This window comes from Ranitomeya imitator, chromosome 1 (genome assembly GCF_032444005.1).
Source record: "Ranitomeya imitator isolate aRanImi1 chromosome 1, aRanImi1.pri, whole genome shotgun sequence".
Lineage (NCBI taxonomy): Eukaryota > Metazoa > Chordata > Amphibia > Anura > Dendrobatidae > Ranitomeya > Ranitomeya imitator.
In genome coordinates, this window is record NC_091282.1 from 917617464 (window position 1) to 917644553 (window position 27090).

At 46.5% G+C, this 27090-nt stretch overlaps 1 protein-coding gene across 1 annotated transcript in view; it reads left to right on the forward strand.

The window, feature by feature from the left end:
• Window positions 1–6003: 6003 nt before the first annotated feature.
• Window positions 6004–27090, forward strand: part of LOC138654935 (albumin-like) — a 97408-nt gene continuing 76321 nt past the window's right edge. Inside the window, exon 1 of the mRNA XM_069743530.1 lies at window positions 6004–6112. Within this exon, the coding sequence (XP_069599631.1) occupies window positions 6034–6112 (79 nt within the window). The 5' untranslated portion in view covers window positions 6004–6033. The remainder of the gene's footprint in view (window positions 6113–27090) is intronic.

A 27090-nucleotide genomic window follows, 5' to 3' on the forward strand; every position in this document is an offset into this window, starting at 1 on the left:
AAATGCTTTATCAAGACCTAACGCACATTTTTTGGGTTCGATGTAAAGCCAGCGGCTCTTAGTGAATCCACAACCACTTGTGCTTGGGACAAGTGGGTATGCCAATCAGTACTAAAGATTATATGCTGACGCATACTTCTGATGGGGTTCTATCACTATGTCGATCAGCTCTGGAACATGACAAGGTCAACATGTAACCCAAAAGGCAAGATGACATACTGATAAAAGCCCTCCAGCGTTATAATGGTCTTTTATTTTGCCGTCTCTGTCAGAGGCTCCTGCCAATAACCCTGGGTCAGATCGAGTGTCATAAAGTACTGGGCCCGAGCCAGTCTCTCAATCAGCTCATCCACCTGTGGCATTGGATATAGGTCAAATTTGGACAGTTCATTCAATTTTCAGAAGTTGTTACGAAATCGTAATGGTCCGTTCGACTTCAGAATTAGTACAACGGGACTAGCCCACTCATACCTGGACTTCTCAATAAATCCTAGCTGCAGCATTGGTTTCACTTCAGCCATGATGGCTTGCCTCCAGGCCTCCAGTACATGATATGGTTTCATTTGTACCCTTACTTGCGGCTCGGTGACTATGACATTTTAGATTACAGATGTACGACTGGCAGTTATGAGACTACGTACGCATTCTGCTGCATCAATTTCTAAGCCTCCAATCACTGCTTTTTAGAGAAAGCATCGCTTATTATTACTTCTCTCCCAGCCTTCTCCCAGGCCGGTTTGGAGAGTCCACAGATGATATGATCGAAGGTGCATCCATAATCAAACACTCCCAGTCTTCCCATGCTTTTTTAGCAGATTTATATGATACAGTTGTGCGGGTTTTCTCTTCCCAGGCTGGTATCCTCTGTAATTTATTTCCCCTACCTCTTCTCAGACTTCATATGGCCCTTACCACTTGGCCATGAGTTTACTTTCTGCTGTGGGCACTAAAACTAATACATAATCCCCTTTTTTGAAGTATCTGACCATGGCCTTTCTATTATACGCTCGGCTCTGCGCTGCCTTGGCATCCACTAAATGTTCTTTCACTATATGCATGACCGCCATGATCCGGTCCTGCATACTTTCAACGTATTTTATTATGCTTTTATGTGGAGCAGGCTCCTTTTCCCACATCTCTTTGGCTATGTCCAGGAGCCCCCCTTAAATGCCTGCTGTATAATAGCTCAAAGAGTGAGAATCTTGTTGTACTCTGCGGGACCTCGTGGATGGCAAACATTAAATAAAGCAGTAACATGTCCGAATCCCTCCCATCCTTGAAGACAACCTTTTTTGGCACGGATTTAAGAGTTTTTTTAAACATTTTGACTAATTCATTGGTCTGCAGATGGCACACCGACGTCCACAATTGTTTTATGTGGAGCAGCTTACACAGTTCCTTTGACACCTTGAGCATGAATGGAGTTCCCGATCAGTAAGGATCACCTTAAGTAGCCCAAGGCGGCAGATCATTGCAATTCTACAAAGGATAGAGGTACTAACAGACTACAGAAGCTGGAGGTGGGAGTAGTTAGTTATGACATAATTACAGTAGTATAAATAAAAGATTTCACAAGCTTCAAAACACTTTATTGATTACCACCAGGGAAATACCGCATCAATGACGGTGTAGTCCATTGAGCAAATACAGTCTAGCAATAGAGGAGGAGATAGGAAAGAAATAATGAAAAATAGGGAAGCTTGGTGGATTTTTCAAACACCAGACTTCCACATGGTTTAAATCTTAGGAAAACATTATGCTACACTATTTAGGTCAGTATATCCAGTAAATCAATAAAAAAATAAAAAAGAGAGAAAAAAGCCAATAACTTTTTTCCTACAATTTTTTTTTTGCTGAGTAAAACTGATTGTTTGTAACATGCACAGCGTACTCGCTATTATTCATTTTGAAAGAGAGCTACTAATTCCTTTACACTGAAATATCTCATTATATGCAATGTTTGTATGTTCAAGTTCTGGGATCCAAGAAGTATAATTTCTCCTTGCGGAGAGTGACATGTTAAGCATGTCGTGATGAGGAAACTTACAGCTGCAATGCTTCTCTGGGAAACATGCGAATTGTCTCTTCAAAGAGGAAGAGGACTAGAACTCTAGTGCCACCTATTGGAAGTAGCAATCTGTTAAGTCAATATCAACCCTTTAACGAGCCTTGTCACATGACTTAGGATAAACCACCCATAACATGCATTTGGCATCAGCTTTTTCAAAGGGGCTTTCACAATATGAGGAAAGAATGGTTGTAGATGACGAGGAAAAAGCTAACATATTAAACACCTTCTTCTCCACGGTATTCACGGTGGAAAATGAAATGCTAGGTGAAATCCCAAGAAACAATGAAAACCCTATATTAAGGGTCACCAATCTAACCCAAGAAGAGGTGCGAAACCGGCTAAATAAGATTAAAATAGATAAATCTCCGGGTCCGGATGGCATACACCCACGAGTACTAAGAGAACTAAGTAATGTAATAGATAAACCATTATTTCTTATTTTTAGTGACTCTATAGCGACAGGGTCTGTTCCGCAGGATTGGCGCATAGCAAATGTGGTGCCAATATTCAAAAAGGGCTCTAAAAGTGAACCTGGAAATTATAGGCCAGTAAGTCTAACCTCTATTGTTGGTAAAATATTTGAAGGGTTTCTGAGGGATGTTATTCTGGATTATCTCAATGAGAATAACTGTTTAACTCCATATCAGCATGGGTTTATGAGAAATCGCTCCTGTCAAACCAATCTAATCAGTTTTTATGAAGAGGTAAGCTATAGACTGGACCACGGTGAGTCATTGGACGTGGTATATCTCGATTTTTCCAAAGCGTTTGATACCGTGCCGCACAAGAGGTTGGTACACAAAATGAGAATGCTTGGTCTGGGGGAAAATGTGTGTAAATGGGTTAGTAACTGGCTTAGTGATAGAAAGCAGAGGGTGGTTATAAATGGTATAGTCTCTAACTGGGTCGCTGTGACCAGTGGGGTACCGCAGGGGTCAGTATTGGGACCTGTTCTCTTCAACATATTCATTAATGATCTGGTAGAAGGTTTACACAGTAAAATATCGATATTTGCAGATGATACAAAACTATGTAAAGCAGTTAATACAAGAGAAGATAGTATTCTGCTACAGATGGATCTGGATAAGTTGGAAACTTGGGCTGAAAGGTGGCAGATGAGGTTTAACAATGATAAATGTAAGGTTATACACATGGGAAGAGGGAATCAATATCACCATTACACACTGAACGGGAAACCACTGGGTAAATCTGACAGGGAGAAGGACTTGGGGAGCCTAGTTAATGATAAACTTACCTGGAGCAGCCAGTGCCAGGCAGCAGCTGCCAAGGCAAACAGGATCATGGGGTGCATTAAAAGAGGTCTGGATACACATGATGAGAGCATTATACTGCCTCTGTACAAATCCCTAGTTAGACCGCACATGGAGTACTGTGTCCAGTTTTGGGCACCGGTGCTCAGGAAGGATATAATGGAACTAGAGAGAGTACAAAGGAGGGCAACAAAATTAATAAAGGGGATGGGAGAACTACAATACCCAGATAGATTAGCGAAATTAGGATTATTTAGTCTAGAAAAAAGACGACTGAGGGGCGATCTAATAACCATGTATAAGTATATAAGGGGACAATACAAATATCTCGCTGAGGATCTGTTTATACCAAGGAAGGTGACGGGCACAAGGGGGCATTCTTTGCGTCTGGAGGAGAGAAGGTTTTTCCACCAACATAGAAGAGGATTCTTTACTGTTAGGGCAGTGAGAATCTGGAATTGCTTGCCTGAGGAGGTGGTGATGGCGAACTCAGTCGAGGGGTTCAAGAGAGGCCTGGATGTCTTCCTGGAGCAGAACAATATTGTATCATACAATTAGGTTCTGTAGAAGGACGTAGATCTGGGGATTTATTATGATGGAATATAGGCTGAACTGGATGGACAAATGTCTTTTTTCGGCCTTACTAACTATGTTACTATGTTACTATGTAATGTGAACCTAACCTTATTATAACAGTATCAATTATTGTTTTTGAAGAGTTTTAGCATGGTTTCAATTTTTGGGGGTGTGAATAGGTGTATAAAGTAAATTTTGTATATTTTAGCTATTGTTTTACATTAGAATATGTGCTTAAATTTTTTTGAAATCTGATTTGTGTGTGATGCATCAGCACTAAATAGTCTGAGTTGGTGAAGTGAAAAGAGAAAAATATAGGCAAAAATTAAGTTTATGGGATAAAATAAATACAAATTGGCATGTGCATATGCCCTAAAAATTTCTGGTGCGAGCAATCAATTATCTTCATAAGTCACATTCTGTATTTAGTGAAAGGAAGACCATCTGTGTGTAATCTGTCACATGGTCTGTCAGTATATACACACCTTTTCTAAAAGGCCACAGAGGCTGCAACACCATTAAGAAAGAGGCACCACAACCAAACACCATGAAGACCAAGGAGATTTGCAAACAAGTAAGGGACAAAATTGTTCAGAAGTACAAGTCAGGGTTGGGTTACAAAAAAAAACAACCCAATCTCAGAGCACCATCAAATCTATTATCATCAAATGGAAATAACATGGTGCCACAACAAACCTGCCAAGAGATGGCCGCCCACCAAATCTCTCAGCCCAGACAAGGAGGGCATAAATCAGAGAAGCAGCACAGAGACCAAAGGTAACCCTGAAGGAGCTGCAGAGTTTAAAAGCAGAGACTGGAGTATCTCTCCATATTACCACAAAAAGCCATACACTCCATAGAGGTGGCCTTTATGGAAGACTGGGCGGAAAAAAGACTTTACTTACACACAATAATTGTAAGGCTCATTTTGAGTTTGCCAAAAGACATGTGGGAGACTCCCCAAATGTATGAAGGAAGGTGCTGAGACCAAAACTTTTTGGCCACCAAGGTAAATGATATTTCTGGCGTCAAATCAACACAGCTCATCACCTCAAGAACACTATCTCCACAGAGAAACATGGTGATGGCAGCAGCATGCTTTGGGGGTGTCTTTCAACAGCAGGGACAGAGAAAATGGTCTGAGTTGAGGGGAAGACGGATGGTGCTAAATACAGGGATATTCTTGAGCAAAACCTGTGTCAGTCTGTCAGTGATTTGAGACTGGGATTGAAATTCACCTTCCAAGAAGACAGTAACCCAAAGCATACTGCTAAAGCATCACTCGAGTGGTTTAAGGGGAAAAGTTTAAATGTTTTGGAGTTACCTAGTCAAAGCCCACACCATAATCCAAATGAGAATCTGTGGTCAGATTTGATGATTGCTGTTCACATAGGAAAACACCTAACTTGATGGAGCTAGAGCAGTTTTGCTCATGGAGAAGTAATTGACTTTCTAGGAACTGCTACAAAATACTGGGGGTGAATAGTTATACATACTGAAGTTTTCAGCTATTTTGTCCTATTTGTTGTTTGCTTCACATTAAAAAAAAAATTCACAGTTGTAGGCATATTCGTTATATGAACTGATGCAAACCCTTAAAATAACCAGTGAAATTCCAGGTTGTGAGGTAGATAAACAAAAAAAAGTCAAGGGGGGGTAAATACTTTCTCAAACCACTGGATATATGAGTAAAATATTGAGGATCAACATAGAAGTATTATGTCTTTTTTATTATTTTACCTTTGTTCACATTTGGAGTAGACAATGAACAGAGCCCGAGGAGCTGTCATAATCAGGGATCACTTTACTTAACCTTTTGTTTGTAGTTTCATTGAGTAATAACCTAAGACTGATGTAGTTCATCTGTGGACATCTACCTGATATACAAGGACTTTTAAAGAGATGGGTGCCAGTATCAACCTAATTTACAAACAAACAAAAAAGAAGCAAAGTGTGTTTTTGCCATTCCCCTATTTCAATCACAAGGTAAATATTAATAATTTACAGAACCAGTCTGATTAATCATTTGTAAATGGAGCCAGACACCATATATATTTACAAGATTTTCACATATTCTCCAGGCTTCTGAGAGGTCCTCCCCAAAGAGCTGCAGCCATGAAGTGGGTCACTCTGATTTGTGCGCTCCTCTGCACGATAGCAACTGAGTCAAGACATTTGCAAAAGAGGGATGCAGGTAAGTGAGGATTGTACTAAGTACCAGAGGCGTAGCTAAGGGTTCAGGCTAGGGGGGGGGCCAAACACCTCTGAGTGGGCCCCCCAACCTGAGTAACAGTGTGTAGTTGCGGCTCATCAAGTCATTGGTTGGCTGCAGAGCTCCCATGACATCCAATTCAAAAAACATCACAGAAAAAGCGGCCGTATTTTAAAATACCAGGTCAGATTACCAATGTACTAGCAGGATGCTCATTTGCAAAATATTGCTGAAACAACCACTCACACGCCGATCACTCATTGAGAGGGTGTTTGCTTAATATTATAAATACACACGAATAAGGCTTGCATAGAGCACCAGTCATACACAGGTAGTGCATAGTGTCTGGCTTCATCTATTAATGACCCCACATTATTAGAGCAGGTGGGCTGCCCAGCACAACATAAGTGCAACCCACAAGGACAAAAGCCCCAAGTTCTCCAGGCCAACACTAAAGGTGGCAGCTGTATCCATAACAAAAATGAAAAAAATGTACAAAAATGTAATAATGTTTTTTTGAAGAAGTAATGTTTTACTACTTCAAAAAATAAAAAGATGCAGCTGATAAATCAAGTATCAGCAGATGACTGGGCTGTAACTGATATTAAAAATCTCATACAAACACCCACACTGATATTACCGCCATATGGTGAATATATAGTGGCAGATATCAGTCTTAAGGCCGGCATCACACTTGCGAGTGGGATGCGAGAAACTCGCAAGAGTTTATGGCATCAATACCCGGCACTCGGGAGCAGAGAGTGTGGTTGCATACTGTAGAAATACATGCAGCTGAATGCTCCAGTCCTGAGTGTCGGTGGCAGTGCCGGGTATTGATGCCAGAGACTCTTGCGAGTTTCTCGCATCACACTCGCAAGTGTGACGCCGGCCTAAAGAACATATCTACAATTACAGTGCAGTTATAGAAACTTACAGGTGATGCTCTTTCTAATGGAGTCGTTCACTTTTCCAGTCTATCAAACCAGGCACAGATCGCCACGATGTGGCTGCAGAGAATACAACACAGACACATTTGACTTATCACATTTCCAGCACCGTCACCATCTATTCCCAACCTTCACAACTTCCACATCTTGCTGATACCCCAATACTGAGCCGCTGCTGCCGTATGTGTCCCTATTACTGCACCTGATACACCGATACTGAGCCACTGCTGCCGTATGTGTCCCTATTACTGCTCCTGATACCCCAATACTGAGCCGCTGCTGCCGTATGTGTCCCTATAACTCCTCCTGATACCCCAATACTGAGCCACTGCTGCCGTATGTGACCCTATTACTGCACCTGATACCCCAATACTGAGCCGCTGCTGCCGTAAGTGTCCCTATTATTGCACCTGATACCCCAATACTGAGCCGCTGCTGCCATAAGTGTCCCTATTACTGCACCTGATATCCCAATACTGAGCCGCTGCTGCCGTATGTGTCCCTATTACTCCTCCTGATACCCCAATACTGAGCCGCTGCTGCCGTAAGTGTCCCTATTACTGCACCTGATATCCCAATACTGAGCCACTGCTGCCGTATGTGTCCCTATTACTGCACCTGATACCCCAATACTGAGCCGCTGTTGCCGCATGTGTCCCTATTACTGCACCTGATACCCCAATACTGAGCCGCTGCTGCCGTATGTGTCCCTATTACTCCTCCTGATACCCCAATACTGAGCCACTGCTGCCGTAAGTGTCCCTATTACTGCACCTGATATCCCAATACTGAGCCACTGCTGCCGTATGTGTCCCTATTACTGCACCTGATACCCCAATACTGAGCCGCTGCTGCCGCATGTGTCCCTATTACTGCACCTGATACCCCAATACTGAGCCGCTGCTGCCGTATGTGTCCCTATTACTCCTCCTGATACCCCAATACTGAGCCGCTGCTGCCGTATGTGTCCCTATTACTGCCCCTGATACCTCAATACTGAGCTGCTGCTGTATGTGTCCCTATTACTGCACCTGATACCCCAATACGAACACGCTGCTGCCATCTGTGTCCCTATTACTGCCCCTGATACCCCAATACTGAGCCACTGCTGCCGTATGTGTCCCTATTTTTGCACCTGATACCCCAATACTGAGCCGCTGCTGCCGTAAGTGTCCCTATTACTGCACCTGATATCCCAATACTGAGCCACTGCTGCCGTATGTGTCCCTATTACTGCACCTGATACCCCAATACTGAGCCGCTGCTGCCGTATGTGTCCCTATTACTCCTCCTGATACCCCAATACTGAGCCGCTGCTGCCGTAAGTGTCCCTATTACTGCACCTGATATCCCAATACTGAGCCACTGCTGCCGTAAGTGTCCCTATTACTGCACCTGATACCCCAATACTGAGCCGCTGCTGCCGCATGTGTCCCTATTACTGCACCTGAAACCCCAATACTGAGCCGCTGCTGCCGTATGTGTCCCTATTACTCCTCCTGATACCCCAATACTGAGCCGCTGCTGCCGTATGTGTCCCTATTACTGCCCCTGATACCTCAATACTGAGCTGCTGCCGTATGTGTCCCTATTACTGCACCTGATACACCGATACTGAGCCACTGCTGCCGTATGTGTCCCTATTACTGCTCCTGATACCCCAATACTGAGCCGCTGCTGCCGTATGTGTTCCTATAACTCCTCCTGATACCCCAATACTGAGCCACTGCTGCCGTATGTGACCCTATTACTGCACCTGATACCCCAATACTGAGCCGCTGCTGCCGTATGTGTCCCTATTATTGCACCTGATACCCCAATACTGAGCCGCTGCTGCCATAAGTGTCCCTATTACTGCACCTGATATCCCAATACTGAGCCGCTGCTGCCGTATGTGTCCCTATTACTCCTCCTGATACCCCAATACTGAGCCGCTGCTGCCGTAAGTGTCCCTATTACTGCACCTGATATCCCAATACTGAGCCACTGCTGCCGTATGTGTCCCTATTACTGCACCTGATACCCCAATACTGAGCCGCTGCTGCCGTATGTGTCCCTATTACTCCTCCTGATACCCCAATACTGAGCCGCTGCTGCCGTAAGTGTCCCTATTACTGCACCTGATATCCCAATACTGAGCCACTGCTGCCGTATGTGTCCCTATTACTGCACCTGATACCCCAATACTGAGCCGCTGCTGCCGCATGTGTCCCTATTACTGCACCTGATACCCCAATACTGAGCCGCTGCTGCCGTATGTGTCCCTATTACTCCTCCTGATACCCCAATACTGAGCCGCTGCTGCCGTATGTGTCCCTATTACTGCACCTGATACCCCAATACTGAGCCGCTGCTGCCGTATGTGTCCCTATTACTCCTCCTGATACCCCAATACTGAGCCGCTGCTGCCGTATGTGTCCCTATTACTGCCCCTGATACCTCAATACTGAGCTGCTGCTGTATGTGTCCCTATTACTGCACCTGATACCCCAATACGAACACGCTGCTGCCATCTGTGTCCCTATTACTGCCCCTGATACCCCAATACTGAGCCACTGCTGCCGTATGTGTCCCTATTTTTGCACCTGATACCCCAATACTGAGCCGCTGCTGCCGTAAGTGTCCCTATTACTGCACCTGATATCCCAATACTGAGCCACTGCTGCCGTATGTGTCCCTATTACTGCACCTGATACCCCAATACTGAGCCGCTGCTGCCGTATGTGTCCCTATTACTCCTCCTGATACCCCAATACTGAGCCGCTGCTGCCGTAAGTGTCCCTATTACTGCACCTGATATCCCAATACTGAGCCACTGCTGCCGTATGTGTCCCTATTACTGCACCTGATACCCCAATACTGAGCCGCTGCTGCCGCATGTGTCCCTATTACTGCACCTGAAACCCCAATACTGAGCCGCTGCTGCCGTATGTGTCCCTATTACTCCTCCTGATACCCCAATACTGAGCCGCTGCTGCCGTATGTGTCCCTATTACTGCCCCTGATACCTCAATACTGAGCTGCTGCCGTATGTGTCCCTATTACTGCACCTGATACACCGATACTGAGCCACTGCTGCCGTATGTGTCCCTATTACTGCTCCTGATACCCCAATACTGAGCCGCTGCTGCCGTATGTGTCCCTATAACTCCTCCTGATACCCCAATACTGAGCCACTGCTGCCGTATGTGACCCTATTACTGCACCTGATACCCCAATACTGAGCCGCTGCTGCCGTATGTGTCCCTATTATTGCACCTGATACCCCAATACTGAGCCGCTGCTGCCATAAGTGTCCCTATTACTGCACCTGATATCCCAATACTGAGCCGCTGCTGCCGTATGTGTCCCTATTACTCCTCCTGATACCCCAATACTGAGCCGCTGCTGCCGTAAGTGTCCCTATTACTGCACCTGATATCCCAATACTGAGCCACTGCTGCCGTATGTGTCCCTATTACTGCACCTGATACCCCAATACTGAGCCGCTGCTGCCGTATGTGTCCCTATTACTCCTCCTGATACCCCAATACTGAGCCGCTGCTGCCGTAAGTGTCCCTATTACTGCACCTGATATCCCAATACTGAGCCACTGCTGCCGTATGTGTCCCTATTACTGCACCTGATACCCCAATACTGAGCCGCTGCTGCCGCATGTGTCCCTATTACTGCACCTGATACCCCAATACTGAGCCGCTGCTGCCGTATGTGTCCCTATTACTCCTCCTGATACCCCAATACTGAGCCGCTGCTGCCGTATGTGTCCCTATTACTGCCCCTGATACCTCAATACTGAGCTGCTGCTGTATGTGTCCCTATTACTGCACCTGATACCCCAATACGAACACGCTGCTGCCATCTGTGTCCCTATTACTGCCCCTGATACCCCAATACTGAGCCACTGCTGCCGTATGTGTCCCTATTTTTGCACCTGATACCCCAATACTGAGCCGCTGCTGCCGTAAGTGTCCCTATTACTGCACCTGATATCCCAATACTGAGCCACTGCTGCCGTATGTGTCTCTATTACTGCACCTGATACCCCAATACTGAGTTGCTGCTGCCGTATGTGTCCCTATTACTGCACCTGATACCCCAATACTGAGCCGCTGCTGCCGTATGTGTCCCTATTACTCCTCCTGATACCCGAATACTGAGCCGCTGCTGCCGTATGAGTTCCTATTACTGCACCTGATACCCCAATACTGATGCGCTGCTGCCGTATGTGTCCCTATTGCTGCACCTGATACCCCAATACTGAGCTGCTGCTGCTGTATGTGACCCTATTATTGCACCTGATATCCCAATACTGAGCTGCTGCTGCTGCCGTATGTGTCCCTATTTTTGCACCTGATACCCCAATACTGAGCCGCTGCTGCCGTAAGTGTCCCTATTACTGCACCTGATATCCCAATACTGAGCCACTGCTGCCGTATGTGTCCCTATTACTGCACCTGATACCCCAATACTGAGCTGCTGCTGCCGTATGTGTCCCTATTACTGCACCTGATACCCCAATACTGAGCTGCTGCTGCCGTATGTGTCCCTATTACTGCACCTGATATCCCAATACTGAGCCACTGCTGCCGTGTGTGTCCCTATTACTGCACCTGATACCCCAATACTGAGCCACTGCTGCCGTATGTGTCCCTATTACTGCACCTGATACCCCAATACTGAGCCGCTGCTGCCGTATGTGTCCCTATTACTGCACCTGATACCCCAATACTGAGCCGCTGCTGCCGTATGTGTCCCTATTACTGCACCTGATACCCCAATACTGAGCCGCTGCTGCCGTATGTGTCCCTATTACTCCTCCTGATATCCGAATACTGAGCCACTGCTGCCGTATGTGTTCCTATTACTGCACCTGATACCCCAATACTGATGCGCTGCTGCCGTATGTGTCCCTATTGCTGCACCTGATACCCCAATACTGAGCTGCTGCTGCTGTATGTGACCCTATTATTGCACCTGATATCCCAATACTGAGCCACTGCTGCCGTATGTGTCCCTATTTTTGCACCTGATACCCCAATACTAAGCCGCTGCTGCCGTAAGTGTCCCTATTACTGCACCTGATATCCCAATACTGAGCCACTGCTGCCGTATGTGTCCCTATTACTGCACCTGATACCCCAATACTGAGCTGCTGCTGCCGTATGTGTCCCTATTACTGCACCTGATACCACAATACTGAGCCGCTGCTGCCGTATGTGTCCCTATTACTCCTCCTGATACCCGAATACTGAGCCGCTGCTGCCGTATGTGTTCCTATTACTGCACCTGATACCCCAATACTGATGCGCTGCTGCCGTATGTGTCCCTATTGCTGCACCTGATACCCCAATACTGAGCTGCTGCTGCTGTATGTGACCCTATTATTGCACCTGATATCCCAATACTGAGCTGCTGCTGCCGTATGTGTCTCTATTACTGCACCCGATACCCCGGGCCCAATACTGAGCCGCTGCTGCCGTATGTGTCCCTAATACTGCACCTGATACCCCGATACTGAGCCACTGCTGCCGTATGTGTCCCTATTACTGCTCCTGATACCCCAATACTGAGCTGCTGCTGCCGTATGTGTCCCTATTACTCCTCCTGATACCCCAATACTGAGCCACTGCTGCCGTATGTGACCCTATTACTGCACCTGATACCCCAATACTGAGCCGCTGCTGCCGTATGTGTCCCTATTACTCCTCCTGATACCCCAATACTGAGCCGCTGCTGCCGTAAGTGTCCCTATTACTGCACCTGATATCCCAATACTGAGCCACTGCTGCCGTATGTGTCCCTATTACTGCACCTGATAGCCCAATACTGAGCCGCTGCTGCCGCATGTGTCCCTATTACTGCACCTGATACCCCAATACTGAGCCGCTGCTGCCGTATGTGTCCCTATTACTCCTCCTGATACCCCAATACTGAGCCGCTGCTGCCGTATGTGTCCCTATTACTGCCCCTGATACCTCAATACTGAGCTGCTGCTGTATGTGTCCCTATTACTGCACCTGATACCCCAATACGCACACGCTGCTGCCATCTGTGTCCCTATTACTGCCCCTGATACCCCAATACTGAGCCGCTGCTGCCGTATGTGTCCCTATTATTGCACCTGATACCCCAATACTGAGTCGCTGCTGCCGTATGTGTCCCTATTACTGCCCCTGATACCCAATACTGAGCCGCTGCTGCCGTATGTGTCCCTATTACTGCACCTGATACCCCGATACTGAGCCGCTGCTGCCGTATGTGTCCCTATTACTGCACCTGATAACCCAATACTGAGCCACTGCTGCCGTATGTGTCCCTATTACTGCCCCTGATACCCCAATACTGAGCTGCTGCTGCCGTATGTGTCCCTATTACTACACCTGATACCCCAATACTGAGCCGCTGCTGCTGTATGTGTCCCTATTACTGATTCTCTTAGTACTCCAAATAATAATGCCACCACTGTTCCCCACATAGTAATGCCCACCACTGTGCCCCTTACAAAGTAAAATCCTCCCTTTGTGTCGTCTGGATGGTAAAACTACTCCTTTAAAATATTACTGCCCTGTGCAAGTGCTCTAGAAAACAGTGCTCCATTTTGGCCCTTAAAATTAATGATGCCCCATGTGCACCTTTGATGTTCACAATACTCTGAGTGCCCCATAACAATAATGCTTCTTAAGTGCCCACTTCATATCTAATAATGTCTCCTGAGTCCCCCTATATACAGTAATAATGGCTCATGAGTACCTAGCATCACTTATGTGATCAGATGAACATGTGACCGCATGTATGCTATATGTATGTGCTGACTAGACTCTTTTGGCTTTTCTCTATTCTCTTCTATTGAGAGAAGCCAAATGTATCTAGTGGACGCATGCACATAGCAAACATGTGGTCACATAACTACACTGATGATATTGGGGACTCATGACAGCAAGTGCACCGCACCCTATCATGATTTGCCAGTCTGCAGCCATATATTGTGACTGCAGATTTTTATTCCAAACCCGCATAACCCCTTTAATAACTTTATACAAATAATAAGCTGTTTATTATGAAATTATTAAAGGGATTGTCTAGTTCTACGCTACAAGTCTGCAGTGTCTCTATGTGATTGCAGACTTGTGAATCCTCACACTGCATGCACAGCACACTGTCAGGAGTCTCCGGTGTGGGAATGGGGTTGTCATGTAACCTCAAGTATGCTGTTTGCATACAACTGGCCACACTCTGACTAGACTGTTTCTGGTCTTGCTCAATGCACTTTTATTGAGTGAGGCCGCACAGTTAGAACATGGCCAGGAGTATGCAAATCGCATACTTGTTGATATAGGCAATGGCGAATCCTCAGTGTGCGCGATGTGAAGATTCACAATTTTGCAGCCACATAGGAGTAACTGCAGGCTTGTAGAATGACATCAGATAATCCCCTTAAATAAAGTGCAGCTTGTGCCATGGTTGTTGTATGGGGGCTTGTTATACTGAATATAACAGGCTGGGGCTTATTGTAAGACCTAAGCTGTAAATATAATAAGCCCCCTACCTCCACCCTTCCCAGCCAACAACTATTAGATAAGATTGCATTGCATACAATCCAAGAAATGGAAGACAAGGCAACTACAGCGCCACCCACCCCCACTACCCTAATTCAGCTCTCCCTCTTCCCCTCACATTCACCCCACTCCAATAGTAACATAGTAACATCATGTGCTGTAATTTCATTAAAAGAACAAACATTTTGTTCCACAGCAGCAGCCCTTACATTTATAAGTGTCCATCCGTGATTAGTTCCAGTTTGTCCAGGCCAGGCACTGTCTTGGACTCCTGGCACAAACTAAGCTGCAGCTGCTCATTAGGACCCTGAGTTCAGTGTGGACCAATCGGAGCACACCTGGGGATGGAGCTAACCGCAGCGCTGCCAGCCTGTCAGAGACTATCAGGTAATTAGAAGCGCTCCAGCCTGCACCGTGCGCTGCAGTGAGACTCTGCTATTGGCTGCTGTGCAGCGTGCAGAGTCTCTGCTCAGATGGAGACCAGGCAGCGGCGCCGCAGCATGCCGCCATGCATCGGATACATCAGAGAGCCACGGCCGCATATTGCTTAACAACTGAAGCAGCCGCCGCTTAGAGTGGGGCCTGGGGCGATGGCCCCCTCTGCCACCCCGGTAGCTACGCTACTGCTAAGTACTAACCAATATGTAATTATTATCAATGCAGACAAACAAAACTTCACTCAACTTTTCTTTGTCTAACACACAGGAAATAGTATGTGCTGCACTGTTACATTACATCCTGAAAAGACCATCTGTACAATTTTACAAGTTTTGTAGTCAATACTATGTATTATATTTTGTTATTATCTTAAGGGTTGATGCAAATTTATCTTCACATTAATGTGACTAATGGCTGTTGCCAGAAACGCGTCAGTTCTTAACATGTCACCAGTAGGGTTGAGCGAAACGGGTCGAACATTTTCAAAAGTCGCCGACTTTTGGCTAAGTCGGGGTTTCATGAAACCCGATCCGACCCCTGTGCGGGGTCGGCCATGCGGTACGCGACTTTCGCGCCAAAGTCGCGTTTCAATGACGCGAAAAGCGCCATTTCTCAGCCAATGAAGGTAAACGCAGAGTGTGGGCAGCGTGATGACATAGGTCCTGGTCCCCACCATCTTAGAGAAGGGCATTGCAGTGATTGGCTTGCTGTCTGCGACGTCACAGGGGCTATAAAGAGGCGTTCCCGCCGACCGCCATCTTACTGCTGCTGATCTGAGCTTAGGGAGAGGTTGCTGCCGCTTTGTCAGAAGCAGGGATAGCGTTAGGCAGGGTCCATTAACCACAAAACCGCTTGTGCTGCAGCGATTTGCACTGTCCAACACCACCCTCGGTGTGCAGGGACAGTGGAAGTTTTTTTTTTTTTTTTTTTCCCCTCAGCGCTGTAGCTCATTGGGCTGCCCTAGAAGGCTCCCTGATAGCTGCATTGCTGTGTGTACGCCGCTGTGCAAACCAACTGCTTTTTTCAAAGCACAAATCCTCTTGTTCCTTCCTTTCTGCACAGCTATCTTTTTTGTTTGTCCACACTTTTTATTTCATTTGTGCATCAGTCCACTCCTTATTGCTGCCTGCCATACCTGGCTGAGATTACTGCAGGCAGGGAGATAGTAGCTGCCTGCCATACCTGGCTGAGATTACTGCAGGCAGGGAGATAGTAATTGTAGGACATTCCCTGTTTTTTTTTTTTTTTTTTTTTTTGGTGGGAGATTAAGATTGGCAATTTGGCATTTCTGCTAGAGTGCCATCCCTGTGTGTGCCATCTCTCTCACATAGTGGGCCATAGAAAGCCTTTTCATTTTTCTGTATTTTTTTTTGTGGGGTGTATAAATTCTCCCTGATAAAAATACAGTGGGAGATTAATATTGGCCTTTGGGCTTGTGTGCCAGTCCTGAGTGTGCCATCTCTCTCACAAATAGTGGGCCATAGAAAGCCTATTTTATTTTTTTTTTTGGTTTTATAAATTCTCCCTGAAAAAAAGGGAGATTAATATTGGCCTCTGGGCTTGTGTGCCAGTCCTGAGCGTGCCATCTGTGCCAGCCCTGAGCGTGCCATCTCTCTCACAAATAGTGGGCCATAGAAAGCCTATTTATTTTTTTTTTTGGTTTTATAAATTCTCCCTGAAAAAAAGGGAGATTAATATTGGCCTCTGGGCTTGTGTGCCAGTCCTGAGCGTGCCATCTGTGCCAGCCCTGAGCGTGCCATCTCTCTCACAAATAGTGGGCCATAGAAAGCCTATTTAATTTTTTTTTTGTTTTATAAATTTTCCCTGAAAAAAGGGAGATTAATATTGGCCTCTGGGCTTGTGTGCCAGTTGTGAGCGTGCCATCTGTGCCAGTCCTGAGCGTGCCATCTCTCTCACAAATAGTGGGCCATAGAAAGCCTATTTAATTTTTTTTTTGGTTTTATAAATTTTCCCTGAAAAAAGGGAGATTAATATTGGCCTCTGGGCTTGTGTGCCAGTTGTGAGCGTGCCATCTGTGCCAGTCCTGAGCGTGCCATCTCTCTCACAAATAGTGGGCCATAGAAAGCCTATTTAAATATTTTTTTGGTTTTATAAATTCTCCCAGAAAAAAAGGGAGATTAATATTGGCCTCTGGGCTTCTGTGCCAGTCCTGAGCGTGCCATCTGTGCCAGTCCTGAGCGTCCCATCTCTCTCACAAATAGTGGGCCATAGAAAGCCTATTTTTTTTTTTTTTTGGGTTTTAGAAATTCTCCCTGGAAAAAAAAAGGGAGATTAATATTGCCCTTTGGGCTTGTGTGCCAGTACTAAGCGTTCCATCTCTCTCTCTCTCTCAGTCAGTGGGCCATAGAACGCCTATTTTTGGTTTTATTTGTTTTCTAAATTCTCCCTGAAAAAATCATTTTATTTTATTTGGTTTCTAAATTCTTCCTGATAAAATCATATTTTTTTTATTATTTTTTTTTCTAAAGTCTCCCTGAAAAAAAAAAAAAAACAACCAAAAAAAACAGTGGGAGATTAATATTGGCCTTTCTGCTTGTGTGCCAGTCTTGACTCCTGGGTGTGCCATCTCTCTCTCTCTCTCTCTCTCTCTCTCTCCAATTGTGGTCCATAGAAAGCCTACATTTTTTTTCCTTGATTTGGGTTCCAAAATCTACCAGAGAAAATAACTCCATCAATCATTGGTAGAAAAATATTGGCCTCTGGGCTTGTGTGCCACTCCTGATTCCTGTGTGCGTCATCTCTCACTCAGTGGCCCATAGAAAGCATATAGTTTGTTACATTTGTTTTCTAAATTCTCCCTGCAAAAATCTATTTTTTTTTTTTGGGGGGGTTTCTAAAGTGTTCCTGAAAAAAATAAAAATAAAAAAAAAATAAAAATAAAAAAAAAATAATAGTGTGACATTAATATTAACATTTGTGCTTCAGTGACAGTCCTGCGTGTGGGGCATCTCTCTAATTTGCAGCCACCAAAAAAAGAGTGTGTAACATTGGGCCTGATTTTCGCTGTGGTCTCACCAACCTGTAAAGGGGTAGCTAAATCATACTGAAGTTATAGCTCACCGTGTAAGTTGTGTGACTGCAACAAATAACGTTAGTTTGGTTACGTTTTTAAAACAATGAGGAAGTCTAGTGGAAGAGGTCGTGGCCGGGGGCGTTCATTGTCAGCTGGTAATGAGGGTAGTGGTAGTGGTGGAGCATCAGGTGGTCGTGGGGAAAAAAATATTGCACCTAAGTCTGGAGCTGTGGAGCCAGGTTCGTCGTCCGGCTACACAAGGCCTCGAACGCTCCCTTTTCTGGGATTAGGAAAACCGCTTTTAAAGCCGGAGCAGCAAGAGCAAGTTTTGGCTTATCTTGCTGACTCAGCCTCTAGCTCTTTTGCCTCATCTCGTGAAACTGGTAAAAGTAAAAGCAGCGCGTCGTTAGTGGATGTTCACGGTCAGGGACAAGTCACTTCCTTGTCCTCTTCAGCAAAAACAACAACAGAGAAGAATGCAGCAGGCGACACAACGGGTTACTCCATGGAGCTCTTTACACATACCGTCCCTGGCTTAGAAAGTGAAGCAGTTAACAGTCCATGCCCATTACAAATTGAATCTGACATGGAGTGCACTGACGCACAGCCACAGCCAGACTACTATGCTGGTCCTTTGACTCAGACCACAACATTGCCCTCGCAGGGTGCTGATCAAGAATCAGACCCTGATGAGACTATGTTGCCCCATCACGAACGCTATACCACCGAACGACACGGTGACACAGACGAAGTTGCGCAGGAGGTACAAGAAGAGTTATTAGATGACCCAGTTCTTGACCCCGATTGGCAGCCATTGGGGGAACAGGGTGCAGGCGGCAGCAGTTCTGAAGCAGAGGAGGAGGAGGGGCCGCAGCAGGCATCAACATCGCCACAGGTTCCATCTGCCGGGCCCGTATCTTGCCCAAAACGCGTGGCAAAGCCAAAACCTGGTGGAGGACAGCGTGGCCATCCGGTTAAAGCTCAGTCTGCAATGCCTGAAAAGGTATCCGATGCTAGAAAGAGTGCAGTCTGGCATTTTTTTAAACAACATCCAATTGATCAGCGCAAAGTCATCTGTCAAAAATGTTCTACTTCCTTAAGCAGAGGTCAGAATCTGAAAAGTCTCAATACTAGTTGCATGCATAGACATTTAACCACCATGCATTTGAAAGCTTGGACTAACTACCAAACGTCCCTTAAGGTTGTTGCACCCTCGGCCAATGAAGCTAGTCATCAACGCAACATCCCTTCCGGCAGTGTAGGACCACCATTTAGCGCACCACCTGCTGTATCTGTGCAGGTATCTTTGCCAGGCCAAAGCAGTCAGGGTCAGGGAATCACCAGTTTCGTAGTAGGAAACACTGCATCTAGGGCACCGGCGGCAACAATACCATCTCCCACCGTCTCTCAGTCTGCCATGTCCACCGGCACCCCCGCTAGTTCCACGATCTCCAGCTCTCCAGTCCAGCTCACCCTACATGAGACTATGGTTAGAAAAAGGAAATACTTAGCCTCGCATCCGCGTACACAGGGTTTGAACGCCCACATAGCTAGACTAATCTCGTTAGAGATGATGCCCTACCGGTTAGTTGAAAGCGAAGCTTTCAAAGACCTGATGGACTACGCTGTACCACGCTACGAGCTACCCAGTCGACACTTTTTTTCCAGAAAAGCCATCCCAGCCCTCCACCAGCATGTTAAAGAGCGCATCGTCCATGCACTCAGGCAATCTGTGAGCACAAAGGTGCACCTGACAACAGATGCATGGACCAGTAGGCATGGCCAGGGACGTTACGTGTCCATCACGGCACACTGGGTAAATGTGGTGGATTCAGGGTCCACAGGGGACAGCAAGTTTGGGACAGTTCTGCCTAGCCCACGGTCTAGTAAACAGTTGTCTGTAGCCGTTCGCACCCCCTCCTCCTCCTCCTCCTCCTCCTCGTCCTCCTGCAGAAGCAAGAGCTCGTCCACAGACCGCAGTCGCACAAACACTCCATCCGCACCTGCCACTGTTGCACACCAGGTCTCCCATTATGGGGCAGCTACTGGCATACGTCAGCAGGCTGTATTGGCTATGAAGTGTTTGGGCGACAATAGACACACCGCGGAAGTTCTGTCCGAGTTCTTGCAGCAAGAAACGCAGTCGTGGCTGGGCACTGTAGATCTTGAGGCAGGCAAGGTAGTGAGTGATAACGGAAGGAATTTCATGGCTGCCATCTCCCTTTCCCAACTGAAACACATTCCTTGCCTGGCTCACACCTTAAACCTGGTGGTGCAGTGCTTCCTGAAAAGTTATCCGGGGTTATCCGACCTGCTCCTCAAAGTGCGTGGACTTTGCTCACATATCCGCCGTTCGCCTGTACACTCCAGCCGTATGCAGACCTATCAGCGTTCTTTGAACCTTCCCCAGCATCGCCTAATCATAGACGTTGCAACAAGGTGGAACTCAACACTGCACATGCTTCAGAGACTGTGCGAACAGAGGCGGGCTGTTATGTTTTTGTGGGAGGATACACATACACGGGCAGGCAGTAGGATGGCAGACATGGAGTTGTCAGGTGTGCAGTGGTCGAAGATTCAAGACATGTGTCAAGTCCTTCAGTGTTTTGAGGAATGCACACGGCTGGTTAGTGCAGACAACGCCATAATAAGCATGAGCATCCCCCTAATGCGTCTGCTGATGCAAAGTTTGACGCACATAAAGGATCAGGCGTCTGCACCAGAGGAAGAGGAAAGCCTTGATGACAGTCAGCGATTGTCTGGTCAGGGCAGTGTACATGACGAGGTACCGGGCGAAGAGGAGGTGGAGGATGAGGAGGATGATGGGGATGAGTATATTTTTAATGAGGAAGCTTTCCCGGGGGCACGGGAAATTGGTGGCGTGGCAAGGCCGGGTTCTGGTTTTTTGAGGGACACAAGTGACGTAGATTTGCCTGCAACTGCCCCTCAACCAAGCACAACCGCAGATTTGACAACGGGAACTTTGGCCCACATGGCGGATTATGCCTTGCGTATCCTCAAAAGGGACACACGCATTACAAAAATGATGAACGATGACGATTACTGGTTGGCCTGCCTCCTTGATCCTCGCTATAAAGGCAAATTGCAAAATATTATGCCACATGAGAACTTGGAACTAATATTAGCAACAAAACAATCAACTCTTGTTGACCGTTTGCTTCTGGCATTCCCTGCACACAGCGCCCGTGATCGTTCTCACACGAGCTCCAGGGGCCAGCAGACCAGAGGTGTTATAGGGGCAGAAATCAGAAGTGGCGTTGGCCAGAGGGGTTTTCTGACCAGGTTGTGGAGTGATTTTTCTATGACCGCAGACAGGACAGGTACTGCAGCATCAATTCAAAGTGACAGGAGACAACATTTGTCCAGTATGGTTACAAACTATTTTTCATCCCTTATCGACGTTCTCCCTCAACCGTCATTCCCATTTGATTACTGGGCATCCAAATTAGACACCTGGCCAGAATTGGCAGAATATGCATTGCAGGAGCTTGCTTGCCCGGCAGCTAGTGTCCTATCAGAAAGAGTATTCAGTGCTGCAGGTTCAATACTAACAGAAAAAAGGACTCGTCTGGCTACCCAAAATGTAGATGATCTAACCTTCATTAAAATGAACCACAACTGGATTTCAAAATCTTTTGCCCCACCCTGCCCGGCTGACACCTAGCTTTCCTATGAAAAGGTCTTGCCTGTGGACTATTCTGAATGACTTTTCCAATCTCGTAATTTTCTTCACCTGATTGTCCAGCATACGACATGTTTCCACCTCACGAAATGGCCAAACTCCCCACACGGGGCCGTGCTATCGCCACTTTGCGCTTGGACCCTTGAGAGTGCTGTTTGTCTGAAGAGGTGGGTGTGGCCGCTTTTGGTCGACGGCACTGCCACTGGGTCCCTCATAGTACAATAAAGTGTCTCTGGCGGTGGTGGTGCGCACCCAACGTCAGACACACCGTTGTAATATGAGGGGCCCTGTGCCTGTACCGCCGGCCACAAGACAGTTCCCCCCCCCAGCTCAAACAGTGCTCTACCACTAGCAAAATTATCTCTCACAGCTTCACCAATGTGTAGTCTAGGCGCTGACATCCTTCAATGCCTGGCACTGACAATACCATTGTTTTGACATTTTTGTTATGTTAGGCCTTCGAAGCCTGTCTGCGGTCCCTTCTTTCTACAACTACTACACTGACCAGGCCACTGCTGGCCGTGTTACCCTGGAACCAATTTAAAAGTGCCTACAGTCAGCCCAATTTTGTTATGTTAGGCCTTCGAAGACTGTCTGCCGTCACTCCTTCCACTAGACTTCCACTGACCATACACTGCTGCCCATGTACCCCTGGAACCAATTTAAAGTGCCTACAGCCAGCCCAATTTTGTTATGTTAGGCCTTCGAAGCCTGTCTGCGGTCACTCCTTCCACTAGACTTCCACTGACCAGACCACTGCTGCCCGTGTACCCCTGCAACCAATTTAAAAGTGCCTACAGCCAGCCCAAGTTTGTTATGTTAGGCCTTGGAAGCCTGTCTGCGGTCACTCCTTCCACTAGACTTCCACTGACCAGACCACTGCTGCCCGTGTACCCCTGGAACCAATTTAAAAGTGCCTACAGCCAGCCCAAGTTTGTTATGTTAGGCCTTGGAAGCCTGTCTGCGGTCACTCCTTCCACTAGACTTCCACTGACCAGACCACTGCTGCCCGTGTACCCCTGGAACCAATTTAAAAGTGCCTACAGCCAGCCCAAGTTTGTTATGTTAGGCCTTCGAAGCCTGTCTGCGGTCACTCCTTCCACTAGACTTCCACAGACCAGACCACTGCTGCCCGTGTACCCCTGGAACCAATTTAAAAGTGCCTACAGCCAGCCCAAGTTTGTTATGTTAGGCCTTGGAAGCCTGTCTGCGGTCACTCCTTCCACTAGACTTCCACTGACCAGACCACTGCTGCCCGTGTACCCCTGGAACCAATTTAAAAGTGCCTACAGCCAGCCCAAGTTTGTTATGTTAGGCCTTCGAAGCCTGTCTGCGGTCACTCCTTCCACTAGACTTCCACAGACCAGACCACTGCTGCCCGTGTACCCCTGGAACCAATTTAAAAGTGCCTACAGCCAGCCCAAGTTTGTTATGTTAGGCCTTGGAAGCCTGTCTGCGGTCACTCCTTCCACTAGACTTCCACTGACCAGACCACTGCTGCCCGTGTACCCCTGGAACCAATTTAAAAGTGCCTACAGCCAGCCCAAGTTTGTTATGTTAGGCCTTGGAAGCCTGTCTGCGGTCACTCCTTCCACTAGACTTCCACTGACCATACACTGCTGCCCATGTACCCCTGGAACAAATTTAAAAGTGCCTACAGCCAGCCCAAGTTTGTTATGTTAGGCCTTCGAAGCCTGTCTGCGTCCCGTTCTTTCAACTACAACTACACTGACCAGGCCACTGATGGCCGTGTTCCCCTGGAACCAATTTTAACTTGCCTACAGCCAGCCCAATGTTAGGCCTTTGATGCCTGTCTGCCGTCACTCCTTCCACTAGGCCTCCACTGACCTGTCTATTGCTGCCCGTGTACCCCTTGAACCAACATCATTAAATATAAAAAAAATTAATTTGATTATAAAAAATAAGATCGTGTTGAGATCTCAAATGCAGACATTTTAACAATCAAAACAAACACACAACAAATATCTGGAACTGTACTACAAAGGTCCAACAGCTACAATTTCTTTCTCCTGCAAGAAGTTAACTGAAAGTTTTTTGGAGTTGTTAACACAGATATGGCATCCACCGAGTGTTGTCCTGTCGCGTCTCCTTTAAATTATTTCCAATAAGATGTTAAACTATTAATTTAATAAAATCAATAATTAAAAAAATAATTGAGTAAGTCAAAAGCACATTGCAAATAAACATTAATTACAAATCAAGAAGCATGGCGCGTCCGAGGGTGAGTAGATACCGAATAAGAATATAATCACCCTCGGACGCGCAATGCTTATTTACAACAGCCTTCCTTCCTAAGAATCAGCCCTTCCGTGGTGTAGAGAGAGGTTGTGTTACACTCCAAGGTGTTCCCCAGGTTGCCTTTCCTGAGCTTCGATCTTCCGGCTCTCGTTTAGTAGCTGTTGGAAACTACGCTGCATTAGGCCTACTAATTGTGTATGGGTGAAACAGTGGCGCATCTGCGGTCCCTCCTTCCACTAGGCCTCCACTGACCTGTCTACTGCGGCCCGTGTACCCCTTGAACCAACCTAATAAAATATTTAAAAAATTAATTTGATTATAAAAAATAAGATCGTGTTGAGATCTCAAATGCAGACATTTTAACAATCAAAACAAACACACAACAAATATCTGGAACTGTACTACAAAGGTCCAACAGCTACAATTTCTTTCTCCTGCAAGAAGTTAACTGAAAGTTTTTTGGAGTTGTTAACACAGATATGGCATCCACCGAGTGTTGTCCTGTCGCGTCTCCTTTAAATTATTTCCAATAAGATGTTAAACTATTAATTTAATAAAATCAATAATTAAAAAAATAATTGAGTAAGTCAAAAGCACATTGCAAATAAACATTAATTACAAATCAAGAAGCATGGCGCGTCCGAGGGTGAGTAGATACCGAATAAGAATATAATCACCCTCGGACGCGCAATGCTTATTTACAACAGCCTTCCTTCCTAAGAATCAGCCCTTTCGTGGTGTAGAGAGAGGTTGTGTTACACTCCAAGGTGTTCCCCGGGTTGCCTTTCATGAGCTTCGATCTTCCGGCTCTCGTTTAGTAGTTGGTGGAAAAGTACACAGCATTAGGCCTACAAAATGGGTATGGGGTGGAGAGAGATGGTGTGTTACACTCCAAGGTGTTCCCCAGGTTGCCTTTCCTGAGCTTCGATCTTCATGCTCTCGTTTAGTAGGTGTCGGAAAGTAGGCTGCATTAGGCCTACAAATTGGGTATGGGGTGGAGAGAGATGGTGTGTTACACTCCAAGGTGTTCCCCAGGTTTCCTTGCCATTGCTTCGGTCTTCCGACTCTCGTTTAGTAGTTGTAGAAAAGTACACAGCATTAGGCCTACAAAATGGGTATGGGGTGGAGAGAGATGGTGTGTTACACTCCAAGGTGTTCCCCAGGTTGCCTTTCCTGAGCTTCGATCTTCATGCTCTCGTTTAGTAGGTGTCGGAAAGTAGGCTGCATTAGGCCTAAAAAATGGGGAATGGGGTGGAGAGAGATGGTGTGTTACACTCCAAGGTGTTCCCCAGGTTTCCTTGCCATTGCTTCGGTCTTCCGACTCTCGTTTAGTAGTTGTAGAAAAGTACACTGCATTAGGCCTAAAAAATGGGTATGGGGTGGAGAGAGATGGTGTGTTACACTCCAAGGTGTTCCCCAGGTTGCCTTTCCTGAGCTTCGATCTTCATGCTCTCGTTTAGTAGGTGTCGGAAAGTAGGCTGCATTAGGCCTACAAATTGGGTATGGGGTGGAGAGAGATGGTGTGTTACACTCCAAGGTGTTCCCCAGGTTTCCTTGCCATTGCTTCGGTCTTCCGACTCTCGTTTAGTAGTTGTAGAAAAGTACACAGCATTAGGCCTACAAAATGGGTATGGGGTGGAGAGAGATGGTGTGTTACACTCCAAGGTGTTCCCAGGTTGCCTTTCCTGAGCTTCTATCTTCAGGCTCTCATTAAATTGTGGTTAAATGGAACAACTGCATTTGGCGTACTAGTTGGTTTGGGGCCTACTATCGGTGTCTGCCACTCCTTGCTGTTCTCCTGGTTTCCTGTCCTGAAATACCATTTTCAGCCTCTCGTTAAGTAGTTGTTAATGTTAGACTGCATTTGGCCTACTAGTTGGGTTGGGGCCTACTATCGGTGTCTGCCACTCCTTGCTGTTCTCCTCCACTGAACAAAGCTGTGCCGCCTGTTTACTACGGTTGCCAATTTTGAACTGCATTTCGACTACTTACTGATTTGGCCCTACTCTCTGTGTCAGCCTCTCATTCCAGTTGTCCTCCACTGCAATGCCCCCTGGTTATTCCTGTGTTACCAATTTTGAACTGCATTTAGCCCACTTTCTTCTTTGGGCCTATATCTGTGTTTCCACTTCATCGTGCCCATTGCCCAGCCAGTGATAGATGAGTCTGCTGGTACATTGACCCATAACGCAACATTCCCCGTGCACGCTACACAACAACATTGTGACCCTGCTGAAAGTCAGGTTGCTCTTCCCGCATACCATACCACCTTACACGGGGACAAAGAGGAAGGTGCAGATGAAAGTGCAGGTTCCTTCATCAGGTGGGGGGAGGAATACTAGTTGGCGACGTCACTGGCACAGGGCCTCTCATAGTACGCAAAAGTGTTGCTGCCGGTGGGAGGCGCCCCCGCCGTGCAAACACACCGCTGTACTTTGAGGGGCCCTGTGCCAGTGCCAATGCCAACGAGTGGGCCCCCCCTGCTTGCTCAGGTTCACAGCACTTGCAAAGTTGAAATACTTACCTCTCCCTGCTCCACTGCCGTGACGTGGTCCAGATTTCCTGGGCCCACTAATTACTTGAACCAGCCCTACCCCCCACAACTTTAGCCAAATGACCCCCAATTTCAAATGCCTTCCAATTATTATAAGGTAAATTACGCTTGACAAGCTTCATTAAGAAGAATGGATGGTTTTGACATTAAAATGGGCACTCTAGGTGTTTTCCTGGCCCCCACTCACTGCCGACTATGCTGCCCCATTGACTTGCATTGGGTTTCGTGTTTCGGTCGATCCCGACTTTACGTCATAATCGGCCGATTTCACTCGACCCGACTTTGGACATAGTCGGGTTTCGCAAAACCCGGCTCGACTCTAAAAAGGTCAAGGTCGCTCAACTCTAGTCACCAGTACTGATTCATTATTTTATGAACTTCTCATAAAGACTAAGATATTTTAGATATTTTAAGTTATCTCTGTTTAGATGTGCCAAATGTCTACTTTTCCACTAATGGGAATTATAAT